The 14,266-nt window shown below is 42.7% G+C and overlaps 1 protein-coding gene across 1 annotated transcript in view; it reads right to left on the bottom strand.

Annotated features, from left to right (window-relative positions):
* The window catches only part of DOCK3 (dedicator of cytokinesis 3), a 412,216-nt gene that overhangs the window by 59,075 nt on the left and 338,875 nt on the right, over positions 1–14,266 (bottom strand). The window contains exons 23-26 of the mRNA XM_060161726.1: positions 10,404–10,574; positions 7,131–7,323; positions 4,051–4,178; positions 1,618–1,764 (exon numbers count right to left, since the gene is read on the bottom strand). Coding sequence (XP_060017709.1) covers positions 1,618–1,764; positions 4,051–4,178; positions 7,131–7,323; positions 10,404–10,574 — 639 coding nt within the window. The remainder of the gene's footprint in view (positions 1–1,617; positions 1,765–4,050; positions 4,179–7,130; positions 7,324–10,403; positions 10,575–14,266) is intronic.

Consider the following 14,266-nt stretch of genomic DNA (forward strand, 5'->3'; position numbering starts at 1 on the left):
GACTCTGCCTATCCTGCTGGGCTGGAGAAGCCCTTCTACAAGGATCTCCTTGGGGACCTCCCAGAGCTTACATGTGATTACTGGACCAGGCAGATGGAACATAGTGGATCAACATAACTCTCTGGAAAGCAGAAGAGTCAAAACTGAACTTTATGAGAAGATGAGCTAATGGCTTTAAGTAAAAATTTAAAGATAAAAAAATGAGTCTTTAAAATTTCTTCAAGTTCTAACTGGGGTACATGGATGAAAACCCCACCTTAAGAACTCCAAAGACTCATCTCATGGAAATTTTTGGCACAGGGCAGCTGAGCATGGCTTCCTCTTACAAGGTTGCCTCCTTAGAAGGGATGGAGGAAAAATTACTTCATTTGGGCAGTTTTCAAATGTTTTTAAACTCATGGGAATTTGACAACAGGTTTTTAGTCTCTCAGATCCTTTTTAGACTCATGAAATTATTATACATACATGTATTTAAAATACATACAGGTGCATGAACCTCAGCTTTATCTGAAAAAATGGACATAAGCCATAATTTATAGATTTGTTGTGAGGATCAGATGCATTAATGTACATAAAGCATTTAAGTAAACAGTTCACTACATAAAGCCGTGCTCAATAAATTGTTGCTATCATCTTCATTAAATCCATATAAAATAGATCACTTCTTTAGTATTGCTAATGAGTTAATATTTGTAGAGTGCATAAAGCAGAATCTGGCCCACAGCCAGCACTGTGTCATTGCTGGTTAGAAGGATGGGCTGCCAGGACATGGCAGGGTGCATGTTTTTACCTATAGTGAGGGTGTCCTGAATAGGGGTTCCTAAGAGAGCAGATATTCCTTCCAAGCCCAATGCTCCAGAACTCATGTCTGCTCTTTGCTCTCCCTAACATGCTGGAGCTTGGCTTGCTCCCATAGAAGGTTTTCTACAAAGGGATCATTGTAGTCTTCCACCTGCCAACTAGAAGATTCCAAGCAATCTGTTTATCATGTTCCAACATCAGGGCTAAGAAGTCCACTCTGTATAGGGGTGGGGGCTCTGGGGGGTGTCTCTTTGCCAAACCTGAGAAGCTTTCCCAGTCTGTTTCTCTTCTAATTCGATCATAGGATATCATTGTTCAGTAATGCCAGTCCAATTCTACCTCATCACATTTTTCCTGATGCTAGACATTTAGATACAAACACTATGGACAAAAGTGTCTAATTTGTAGGTACAAGCAAATCGTGAGAAAATAACTGTCATGCACGTCATTTACAAGAGCCTGCTCCTAAAAGGAATAGTCTATATTTTTCACCTTCAACCTCTTACTATGTCTCTGCTTTATTCCACATTATAGAAAATGACTTGGCTCAAATGCAAAGGCCAATGGAGGTGGTGTGCAGGAAAACAGGACAGGAAGCATCACTGGATCTGCCCCTAAGCAGACTCCTGTGAGTATGAACCTAGAGCTTTCAGAGTGGAGATGGAGTACGACTCGAGAAGGAAAAGGGGCAGCATGCTGACAACCAGGCAGGAAGGGAAGCTGAGATGAAGGTGGTGTGATGGTGAGATGAGGTTTGGTGTGGAGGAACCCCAGGTTAGAAAAGAAAGCAAGAAAACCTGAATGTTAGTTACTAACAGTGATCTCCGCTGTGCACTGCGGGCACCGCTGCCCTCTTACCGCCTCCTGAGCGTGCGATTTGCTCATGATGGTGAGCAGAGTCTGTAAGAGCACGTCCAAGAGGCTCTCCACCATCATTTCTACCTCCTCCATGACATCTGCCTCCTGGAGTGAGCAGCGAGAGAGCACATAGTTAGTGCCAGACCTGCTGACGTGCAGCTGGCAGTACTTACTAAGTCAGCCACATCAGGAGTGGTCTTCTGACTTAATTCTCAACACTGAGCTCCTGGCCTCACTGGTATGCAGTGTCAAGGAACCTGGAACAATGGCTCTGAAAGGAGGTGAGGCACACCTGCCACTGTTGCGCTGGTTTGGTGGCTGGGGCCTTACCCTAACGCAGCACCACTCTGACACCTATAGTTCTGAACCTCAGACAAATACATTAATTTCAATATACAGGGCAGAAGTGAAGGTTCTAAGTTAAATGTTTTCTTTGATTTTCCTACGAAAGTCAGGAGGAAGCACAGCACTGCTGACTAACATTTTGAGAAAATGGTAAAGAATTCACACGAGGGGGTGTGGTGGCAGCACCTTTACTATTGCTAATGCACACAGAAGTATCTCAGTCTTTCTGAGAACCATTTTCTCCTTGAGTGACCTCAATTTTTGCCAGGCCTGACTGCTGCCCAGACATGCCACTTCTAGCTCCTTGGCATTCTTGCTCACATTCCCTGGTCCACCAGAAGGACTCTGGTCTCAGTGCATCTTTTTCAGGCAGCCTCACAAAAACAACGGAGCACGCCTCCTCACTAAGGGCTGCTTCCCAGTCACCAGGTTCTGAATTTAGGCAGAGTCTGTGCTATCTTTTTATAGACCTCTCACATGCAATCTTAAACCCTATAACTTGATTTTCATTATCTCACAAAGAGATTCCCATTGCCTCTTCTCCAGTCTCTTTATATTATTACTGGTCCAAATGTCCATCCATCCATCAACCCACCATTCAGTAAGTATTTACCATGTGCCAGTCACTGTTTGAGAACTGAGTATACAGAACTGAACAAGAAAGGTAATATCTCTGCTTTCATGGAGCTTAAATTTCACCCACCCTCCATCCATTCAATATAGTTACACTGAGCCCCATTCCATGTGAAAAATTTGAGCAGCTCTTGGGACCAAAGTCTTCTTTCTCATTTGCTGAACTGATCATAACACTCTTAAAACCTGTGATGGCTCTTCGAGTAGTTGTAAGCAACTAATTGCACTTGACTCTCTAGCCCCACAAACACAACCAGATCATCTTCAGGTTTTTACCTGTTCCCATTCCTCTGCCATTCCTCCCCTACCCTTTCTTTTCCCCTTCAATTTCTCTTTTTCTTTAGCAGTAAGCCTCCCATCCCAAGTCTGACCCTGGGTTACCAGTACACCTTATGTGCCTGATGTTGCTTCTCTGAGGCCTGATGGGAAAGAGAGCTGCTAGGCATTGCCTGGAGCTAAGATCAAACAAAAGGGCCACTACAACCATCACAGTCACTCTGCCAAGCTCCTGCTCTATCTTCCTGGATAACCTAACCTCGTATGTTCCTATCACTTGGCTACTGGCATTCATTTTAAATGCACTTGAAATTTTATTCTCCAAAAACCTTACCTCAACTTAATAAGATAGCATAATTAAAACTCATTCTTGTTTTAAGTTTCTTTATATTTTCCTATAAGTTTCCAAATTTTCTAAAAGAAATATGCGTTTCTTCCATTATCATAAATATATAAAATAAATATAATTAAAATAAATTCCTACCCTTATTCATGCCTGATACGTTTTCCCTCCTTTCCTACCTCCCTTCCCTACCACAGATCTCTTCTAAAAAATAAAAATAAAGAAGAAAGAAAAGAGGCAAAAGCACTAGTAGTTGAAACCTGACCCCTAAAGTACAACCCTACCATCCCATGAGGCTCAGAACTCTTGTGGACAACATTTATCTCTCGTACACCCTGCTCTCATCTGGCATGGTATAGGAATGCCATATGGGTGGAATCAAGCTGCCAGGAAGCTGCCAGAAAAGTCTGAATGAGCAAGCTGCCTCTCAGCCTGGGCCTGCCTCCCTGTGCTTGTGCGTGAGTATCCTTAGAACACTCCCAGGAATACAGAAGTAATACCTTTTGACAGAAATAGAGCATGCACAGGATTGGGCTTTTTGGTACTACAGATAACTATGTTTCTGGGTGTATTTATGGCAGTACAATTTTTTAACATAGCAAGACTGCTGTGTTGAGAAGCCTGCTGGGCACACACAGGGAGGCCTCCATTCACTTGGGCATCCCCATCACTGATGAAAGCTTCTCTGACTGGGAAGTGTACGGAGTGATCTTTGTTGGTCTGCCTCTGGCTAAAGTAACACAAGAGAGGGACAGAGCTTTGGGTGGGGAGTGGAGCGGGTCTAGGGCCACTACCAGAGAGCTGGTCTTGACGATGGAGAAGATGCTGCCAAGAATCCCTGAGCAGATTAGCAGCTCTTTCTGCTGCCTCAGGTGAAGGTGAATGTGATGGAGAACCACAGGAAGCAGGATGCGACGGGATTCTGAGAGAGAAAACACAAAGGTGAAGAAGCCCTTCAGAGGAGAACCAGCTACCTTTGGAAGCAAGTGGCAATGTGGGATGCAGCTGGTCTCAAAGTAGGTGGGGCTGAGACTGGAGCCAAGCTGCAAATCACCCCCTTCCCTTATGTGGGCCTAACAGCCCACTTCCTGGACATTTTAAGACATTGCACAGCATTATCCTTCTATCTATTGTTCCTTCTTTCTCATTTCAGGCCTAAATATCTAGGGCATGTTATTCAGGATAATGTTAGGAGACTGCTTCCAAATGAAATCTCTTTACTGACTAGCCTCCAAATTAAAAGCACAGATTACAGTGAAAACCCCATTTAAGTGACACAGTTTTATGAACTACATTGATTTTTTTAAAAAATAAATAAATTTATTTATTTTTCGCTGTGTTGGGCCTTCGTCGCTGCGTGCAGGCTTTCTCTAGTTGCAACGAGCAGGGGCTACTCTTCATTGTGGTGCACGGGCTTCTCATTGCGGTGGCTTCTCTTGTTGCAGAGCATGGGCTCTAGGCACACAGGCTTCAGTAGCTGTGGCACGTGGGCTCAGTAGTTGTGGTTCGTGGGCTCTAGAGCGCAGGCTCAGTAGTTGTAGCGCACGGGCTTAGTTGCTCCGCGGCATGCGGGATCTTCCCAGACCAGGGCTCGAACCCGTGTCCCCTGCATTGGCGGGCGGATTCTTAACCACTGCATCACCAGGGAAGCCCTGAACTACACTGATTGAACTTGCAGACTTGGTATGGATTATAAATGGTCCCTCTTCACAATGCCCTGGATGGCGGCCTGGCACTTGCACCCCCGTAAGTTACGCACTTTGCATCAGCCATCAGGCCTGCCTCCTTTTCCCCTCAGGCTTGTGGGATGCTACATGTATCCACAGCAATGAAAGGAATAGAAGCAGGACTTTTATCTTGTCATAAGCCTGCAATAATCAGCTAAACCTCATTGTCAATCCTACTGCATACATTAAAATGTTTTTCTTTTCTTTTCTCTTCAATGTTACCTGAATAATATTTTCATCAGGGGCTGACTATATTTAGAACTCCAAATTCAAGAAGGCTAAATCCTAAATCAAGCTCTTTTATTAATTCACTCTAAGATTTTAGGCAGGTTGACTCCTCCTGTGGGCTTAATTTCCCCCACCTATGACTTCACAGGTGTGGTGAGAAGGTGAAATACAAGTGTGAACATGATTCTGGTATCTCGCACTCCAATGTAGTCAATGACTGTGTGATAAAAGTACCACGACACACGGCCAGCATGATTCAGTCAGACTACCAGTAACACAAACAAGCCAAGGCATTTGGGATTTATTATTCATATTTGACCATAATTAAGTATTCCAGATGAAATTCAGAATGAAAATCTTTTTCAGCAAAAGACAAACTACCTGACATACAAGAGGTTTTGGGGACTGCCTTGTCAAATACTTAGAATATGTTCAAAAAAATGGAATGACAGCTATTCTATGTTTAAAAGGATGCTTGGATAAAAGAGAAGCTCATACTGTATTTTGTAGACCAAAATACCAACAGAGCAAGGTTTGTAACAACCAACAGCTGCCTGCAGACAAAATAGTAGTTTTTTATTGGAACCTGCTAATGAAGAAACCAAACTGATATGCTCTGAGGATATGTGTTGGTTAATGACACCACTGGTAAAAGTCTTCCTGCTTCAGGGAAGATGCTTCAACTCAGGCATTCAATGAAAGTGAGATGCAAGTGAAAATTTGGTCGTGGCTTATTATCTCAATATCCAATTACATAGTTCCAGCCAGATAAGAACAATTTTTCTTAAGTGATTATGGGAAGCAGCAAGTACATGCAAAAGTATTAGAAATAACGTATGTCAATGAGGGCAGTCTGCTGTCTGCCTTCCCATATATTCAGAAAGCATCTGCTTTAAGCAGTGCTCAAAGCTTGAGTGTATGCAGTGGCTTCAATGAAAGTATGTCCAAACCATTGATTTTATCTTCAATCCAGGAACTGATGCAAAGTGTTTACCATAAAAAGTTACAGGTGGAGAAAATCTGAATTTCTTGGTGGCAGCTTTACCATCAGCAATACTTTACACAGGTAGAGTTAAGTTAAAGAGAGTATTTATTTAGTACTGCAAATGTGTGTAGCTCTGGGCTGAGAAATTATTGTTCTTATACTCTAAAAGTCAAACTTAAAAAATTTTACTACCCAAAAATTCTAATTATAAAAATTCTAATAATAATTGCTTTACTAGCATTTCAGATTTATTCCTGTGCCCTAGAAATTTATTCCACAATAGTGATATTCTGCTTAAAGGATCAGGCTCACATTGATCTTAACATCTGACTGTTGAGTACTTGATCACATTCAATGTGGTTTCAGGTATGAATCCGGGGGTTCCTTCTGAAAGACAGTCTGGCCTGCTGACGGTATGTGTTAGGCTGTCCTGACCTCTTTTGGAGTGTGGAGGGCTCCTCTCCATCACTTTGTCTAATCTTTAGAAGCTCCTTCAGAGAGAGGAATCTATCTGACTGGTGAGGACAGGAACCAAAAAAGTATAGTGGGTCCTCAGGGCCCCCCTTTCAGGGTCTCTTTTATTTCCTTGACTTATCCTATCCCCTTGGGCTAGACCTTTCTCTCTTGTTCCCCTTCCTTTCCTTCTGCTTTTTCATCCTGCTGAGGCTATGGCAGGCCCCATTCTTGGCAGCCGGCTAGACTTGTGGGCCTGGAGGCAGGCCACCCCATGTGGGTCCCTAGGAATAAATTGTGAGTAAGGCAGTAGGCCTAGGTTCTGGCTGCATTCTCTAACAGAGTTTACCAAAAACTCTGCATTTGAAGGGCCACTGGTGTCTTGCATGATGGCTGATGAAACTGATCCTTTGCTTCCCACTTGGCCAACACCCTGATAAGGAAGAAAGGTGAGTGTGACTCTCATCCCAACTTGATTTACCTGAGAAAGAAAATAGGCGGCTATCCACAGTTCTGGCAATGGACTGCAGCTTGACCACATCCATTGACTGCCCAATGTGCACAGTGCTGGGCATGCTCCCCAGAGTTCCTCTCACAAACTCTGCTACCTCCTGCACAGTGAACATTTGCAGCAGCTCATCAAAGATCGTTGGGAAGGAATTGAGAAGTGCAGCCTGCAGAAGCAAGTGAAGGTCTGGTTAGCTCAGAGTTAGGTATGCATCTATCTTGCATGCTTAGACAATGATACATGGTGGTGAGAGGTTGAGAAGTCATTGCAGCACCCCTGCCTCGAATGTGCTCCTCCCTGGCCTTGGACTCCACCCTGCAGCACTCTTAGGGCATGCAGCAGGAAGAACCAAAAAGGTAACCAAAACAAGAGAATTTACCGGGGCTCAGGCCGCTTGAAGCTTTCAGAACTTGCCAAGGCATTTGCTGGCAAGAGAAGGGAATATATACAGAAATTAACTCTAGGGCTTAACATCTATAGCTGTTTTTGCTCATAAAATGGATTTAAATTTTTTTGTCTGTCTCTACGATCAAGCTCTTGATTTTCCAGTTTCAGTCCCAAATTCAAGCCAGGAAGCTCTCAAAGAACGTAGGCAAAGATAACTGAGCACCATCAAGCAGCACTAGGTGAACTCCATTCACAGTCCTTCAGCTAGCAATCCAGCTCTGAAAACTGGACCATTTCCCCAGAATAGTGTCATTTATTTGAAACCATGAAATCTAAAGACTTTGTAAATTAGTTCCTTCACGTGTGATGCCTGGCAGTTTCAAGTGTAAATCCAGAAGGATGGAGAATGTGTGGATTTAGTCAGCCATGAACTCTTGAGGACTGCTGATAATGTTGGCATAGAGTTCAGAGACCTAGATGGCCTGGACAAGTGGAGTATGTGTGTGTTTGGAGAATTCTCTCCTAGGATCTTAGCTCTGGCAGACCCATATGGTAACCTCTTGAGAACTGATTCTCAATATTCTCTTGAGAATCTGAGCCTTTGGGAGGCAGAATAGTTTAGGAGAAAGAGAATGGGTTTTGGAATTGGACAGACATGAGTTTAAATCACAGCGTTACCACTTATCTGCCACATAACCTTGGGTGAGTTACTACCTAAATTCTCACTTTTCTCATCTATAAAATGGGGATGATGCTATTACTTATCTCCTCGTATTGGTATGAGGAAAAAGTTTAGGTGCATAAAATTAATTTCCAGTAGACTGCCTGGCACACAATAGGCCTTCAATAAATGCTGGCTCTTGTTCATTTCTCTTGTCTAAACAGAAGCAGCATGAAGGAGGCTCTTCGTACTTCTCAGTCCTCTTACACTATTAAGCCAAGATTTACAAAGGGAAATGGAGTGTCACCTTGAGACGAGGTGAGAGTGCGCTCTTCCTAAGTGACAGTTTGGGGGGCAGGGTGGGGAGCTGTTTTTCCTGATTGCTTCAACAGGCAGTAAGACACTAGCCTAGAGTGAGTGAAAATTTATGACCTGGGGAAATGGGTCTGTCATACTGCAGTCTATGTTCAGGCCAGGACCAAGGACTGAACTTTTATGAATTCTATCTGCAGATTTATAACTCCCTGGGATATCAAGGAGATCATTTTGCAGTAATTAGAACCAGCACAAAAACTATCATCATAAGCAGCTAGATACAAAAGACAAAGGGGGAAAAGCAGGTATTTCTTTTTTTTTTCCTTTCCTTTTGGCTGTGCTGTGTGGCTTGCAGGATCTTAGTTCCCCAACCAGGGCTTGAACCTGGGGCCACGGCAGTGAAAGTGCCAAGTCCTAACCACTGGACTGCTAGGAAATTCCCAGAAAAGCAGGTATTTCATAATCAACAACAAACAGTAGCTGATTTGCTCTCTTAAATGGTGAAATTTCCTATACTTATGGCATCGGAACAGAAGGACACTTGCACCATAACATCTCCTAGTGGTCAGAATCAAAGATATAAAGTCTGACTGAAGAGCATACTTGCTGAAAGTTCTGAAACTGTGAAACATGAGCCTGGCACCAAAGAAGCAGGTCTGATTCTGACTCAGGTCTAAGATAAGACTACATCTAAGCTATTTATCCTGATGTGACAGGAACATGCCATTGAGTACAGGGCACTGCTGAGTTCTCAGAAAGTGTATCTGGCTTGCTCTGCTAGCTCCCCACATCTCCACACGCTGAGGGAGGAGTAGGTGTCCTGGGCCCTGGTTGGCAGGAACAGATAGGCTGGGGGAGAGGAAGGAAGGAGAAAGATGACTGGCTTGGGGTGTTCAGGAGGGGAGACCATGGAAGGAGCCTTTCTTATAGAGATATCTGGTGACCTTGATGTATTCCACTGTTTTATAGAGGCTATCCCCCAGTTGCTCACCTGTTCTCTGGGCCAAGGGGCTTATGGGCAACTGGCATCAAGGGGCAACATAGAAGCAAGTGGAAAACAAAAAAAGCAGACTATTCTAATCTTAAATGAGGTATTTAAACATACATTTGCTCTGACAGACCTGGCAGTGACTGAATGAATGGACATGAGAAAGGCTGTCTGGTCTTTGCTCATAGGTTTTGATGTAATAATTGGCTTCAGAAAAATCAAAGGAGTGAAATTCTGATAAAATTCTGATAAAATTCTGACATTTATTTATAAGCAAAAATAACCCCTTTGTGACTGGGGTAATGAACAATATCCGTGATCTCTTCTAGGGTAAGGTTGCATGTAAAAGGTGACTGATTAGCTGGACAGACATTTTTAATATAAGGAAGCAACTTGCTTCCCACACTGGTATTTCTAATGGAATCTAATCCTAATTCTTAGCCAAAGTTTTCTAGTTATTTCTGCTGTTTTTCAACCTATTTCATTCTTAACTGCTAGGATGGACCAATACTAACCTGAGGTTTTCAAAATTAATACAGTGGCTAGGAAATAAAATTCTCTATACATTCTGAATATCCTCTATAAATAAGATGTTCACGAACAACTAATAGCATGGTAGCTAAATAAATTTGGTCTAAAGAGGGCAAAGTTGTGCTTCTTCTCCACCATAAAGCCACTGGGCTGTCTTATATTTGGAAGCTGGGGCATAGCTGGCTTTGAAGTAAAAGCAGCATTTTATTCTATTAGGTATTAAGGTATTTCCTTATAACTCATCCCTTACCCAAAACATAGGAGCTTGGCAGGGCTTCTTTGACTCTGGAAGCCAGAGGACAAAGAAATCACCTGCTAAGACAGACAAGAATCCAGCAGCAAAACTTTGCTATAGCTCACAGACCTGAGTGAAAAGGAGTGTTTCTGAGTTTCTGCTGTCCAAACTGAGCACAAACCGGATGGACTGGAAAAGTTCTTGGATGCTGGACCGGAATTGCTCCTCTTCCATCCCACAGGTGGCACGTGAGTAGAGGATCCTTGACTGCACAATAAACTTGAAAAGGTACTCCAAGGCCTGGAGGTGTAGGAGGAAAAAGGGATAGAGAGGTGTTAAAGATGTCCAGAAACTAACATATGAGGGAATGAAGGGTGGAGTACCAGAAAATTATACACCAAGCTTGGGAGGGGGACAATTCCAACTATGGAGACAAGTAGTTTAATTTTTAAAAAATTTTTATTGGAGTAGAGTTGATTTACAATGTTGTGTTAGTTTCTGCTGTACAGCAAAGTGAATCAGTTATACACATACATATATCCACTCTGTTTTAGATTCTTTTCCTGTATAGGTCATTACAGAGTATTCAGTAGAATTCCCTGTGCTATATAGCAGGTCATTATTAATCTACTTTATATTTAGTAGTGAAGCACTTTTAAGTTTTTAAACCTTCTCTCAAAACTCCAATGGTCACTAAGCAGCAACTGTCTATGTACTGAGAGAATCATCAAATTATTTCATGCGGTTATGGAAGTGTATAACCACAGACTGTTATGGAAGCAGTTGAATTCAAGACCATATAGAATCAAAAGAAAATTAAATTTCTCTCATTTTTCTCAGGTCTGGAAATAAAAGGCTACAAAGGCAATGATATAAGAACCTCTCTTAAATTTATTCCAAGAAGGAAGAGTCCTTTAAAGAGTCTTCTGCATCTTCAAGAAACAGCTGGACACGGTGCCAGACTTCTCACCAGGGGTCAAGTCTGAAGAACTTGTCCCTAGTTGCACAGGAGCTGGTGGACCTAACCCACCCATTTTCCATCCTCTTCCAGACCAGGACACCTGCCATCAATAGTTCATGAACAATACAGAAGACAAAGCTCCCATAACATGTTTTGGGAGCAGAATCTGATTCTGAGGAGTCCCTGCAGCTTGGCCCATGCTTATGAGCTGAATAATTCTCTTTTAAGAGAATTCAAGATCCAAGACTATACTTTCTAATCAAAGAAAGGCTAATGATTTCCCAGACACTGGAAAGGCAGAGACATTGAAAACTGAGGAGAAACTTATCCAAGGATGAAATATGGAGCTCAGTTACTTGAACTATATAACAGGAAACAATTCCCAAGCTACTTTCATGATCTATTCATCTGTCAGGTTTAGCAAAGCACAACTTTGTGTGTGTGAGTGTGTGTGTGTGTGTGTGTTTATGTGCTCCACGCTGAACTCAGTTGGCACTGGAAAATGGCTAGTTCAGAAAAATGTGTGTTCCAAGGCCTGCACCAGAGGATTCTGCAGAATAAGTTACAGTGTTTGGCCTCATCTCCATAAATGCTACAGTCTCTGTTTCAGTAGTCTTTTAATGCCTGGTCTACAAATAATCTGGAAATTTAATGCCTGGTCTGTAAAGAACCTGGAAAGTCTCTGCTAAATTTAAAAAGGAAAGTGTTTTTTTTCTCAGTTTGAAACAACTACCACAAGAGATGTACTGAGTGGCTTAAAACATCCACTAGTTTCAGAGTGAGAGGCAGAACCAGACAGCAAAGTCGCTTGCACTTCCTGGGTATGAGAGATCAGTTCCTCCATTAAGTCCTAAAATATAAAACACTTTGCAGAGGAGTACAAGGCTGTTGTCGAAGACAGCCTGTGAAAACCTGGATGAGGGCAAGGAAAACAAGCTCACTTCTAGTCATCCATCATTACCTGACTTCCCCTTTCCCTACTCCTCTTGATTTTTACCATCAGCACCAGCTGATGGCCAGGACCAGGTAAAGTTGGCCACCTGTGACAGATGCAACTGGGTAAAGAGAGGAGAGCAGAAGAGTGGGATAAAAGGTGAGGGTGGATCCTATGGAAGTTGTTTGAAGTTTACAGGTGTTCCCAACCCTGTGTGGCGACAATGGAACCCTTAACTACGGCTGAAGCAGCTTCTCTGTCTTTTTCTACTTAAGTTAATAAACCTGAAGGGAAAAGAGATCCTAAAAGTTATTACAACCTTTCTGTCACTAAGGAGATCATTGTGCTTTCTCTTTCCTGGCTCCCTGGTAAGAACCTGATGCAGCTCAGCAGTGAAAAGTATGCTGCCTTTTTGGAACGCCCTGCCAAAAGCCATCCTCAGACCCACCAAGGATACCCCCTCGTAAGTCACTCACACAGGAATAATGTAACCAAGTAAGAAAATAAAAGACTCTTTATTTTCATCTTTAGTGGCATAACTTTGGAAGGTCATGACTCTGAAAGGGAAAGGAAGAGATGATGTGTAAGTAGCAAGATGTATTGAATCAAGAGCAATAAAGAAGAGGAGGTTTCCTGGTCCACAGATTATGATACCGGAATAAGAAATGCCAGGTCAGAAGCATATGCATTCTGTGAATAAGGATGAAATTAGGATCAGATAGAGACTTACACATTTGGTCAAGAGGACTTGTAAACTGAAATTTGATGAAGAAGTGGAAATGGCCTGATAAAACCGTTGGGCTAGATGCATTAGTATCAGATGCCACTCAAATACATTTGATATGGTAAGAACAAGTATGAAAGTACCCCCAGAAAAGTGCTCCCCCACAATGGAACTCTTCCTTTTCCCCACCCAAGCCTGATATTCTCCAGGAATTTTGTACCTCCATAGGTGACCCTGCCATCAACCCAGCTCATCTAGCCAGACCCCTGGAACCACCCTCAGGTCTTCCTTTCTGCCACCTCTCACATCCAACCTAACATTTGAAAGCTTCTGCTTTGGTCACATCAGCCACTTTATGGTTGCTTGAAAACTCTAGCTCTTTCCCATCCAGGCTTTTAAACATTCTGTTTCCTCAGTCTGAAATGTGTGTCCCCCAGTTCTTAACACTGATTTCAGCTCAGGTCACCTCGTCAGAGAAGCTTTCCCTAAACTCTTGATCTGAAGTAAACCCTCCTCTCCAGCCATTCCATCCCAAGATCCTGTTTATTTCCCTCATAGCATCATCAATGTTCTTTTCTCACTTACTTTGTGTATTTATCTGTTTGACATGTTTATTATCTGCCTTTTCCCCACTTGAATGGAAGTGCTATGAAGGCCTAGCCTTTCTACTTGGGCTCCTGCTGAATCCCCAGTGGTTAACACAGTGTCTGACATATGGCAGGTATCAAGCAATACTGACTGAATGAATGGCTGAATGAATGACTCTTAGGGGAAAACTTCTGAGATAGCATCTCCAGTAACCTTAAGCAATTAATTTATGAACTCACATAGAATCTTTTGTATTTAACTCAACTTGTATCCCCTCAAATACTATGCAGGGCACTTCACAGGTGCTGGGGTTCAGAGAAAAACAGAACCCAGTGCTTGCCCTCACATTACACTCAGAACCCTGCTCTACACTTGTGTTTGAACCTGATTCCCCTTAGGACACAGGGGATGTGTTCTTCAAGGGGAGAGGTCAGTCTTACTCTTTGCATCTTAGCACCCATGACATGCTGATTGCTCAGCTGACATGTATTGCGTGAAGAAAGACAGAAGTGAGACTTGTGGCCTTAGATTTTTAAAGAATGTGCAGAGAAGAGGCAGGGAAAATATGGATTTATGATTTGATTTTGCCTCTTTAATCTGATGATGCTTGGGGGAACATCTGTTTTACCTGTTACCACGTGGACAAGAATAACAAAATCATAGGCCCAGAAGTACTTAGAGCAGATGATGGGATATTAAAAGAGGACAAAGAGAAAGCAGAACTACTTTGCTGCCATTCTTCTTTTATTACTAACTAGAAAGGATGGGAAAGACATGGTTAAAAA

Source organism: Lagenorhynchus albirostris, chromosome 10 (genome assembly GCF_949774975.1).
Source record: "Lagenorhynchus albirostris chromosome 10, mLagAlb1.1, whole genome shotgun sequence".
NCBI lineage: Eukaryota > Metazoa > Chordata > Mammalia > Artiodactyla > Delphinidae > Lagenorhynchus > Lagenorhynchus albirostris.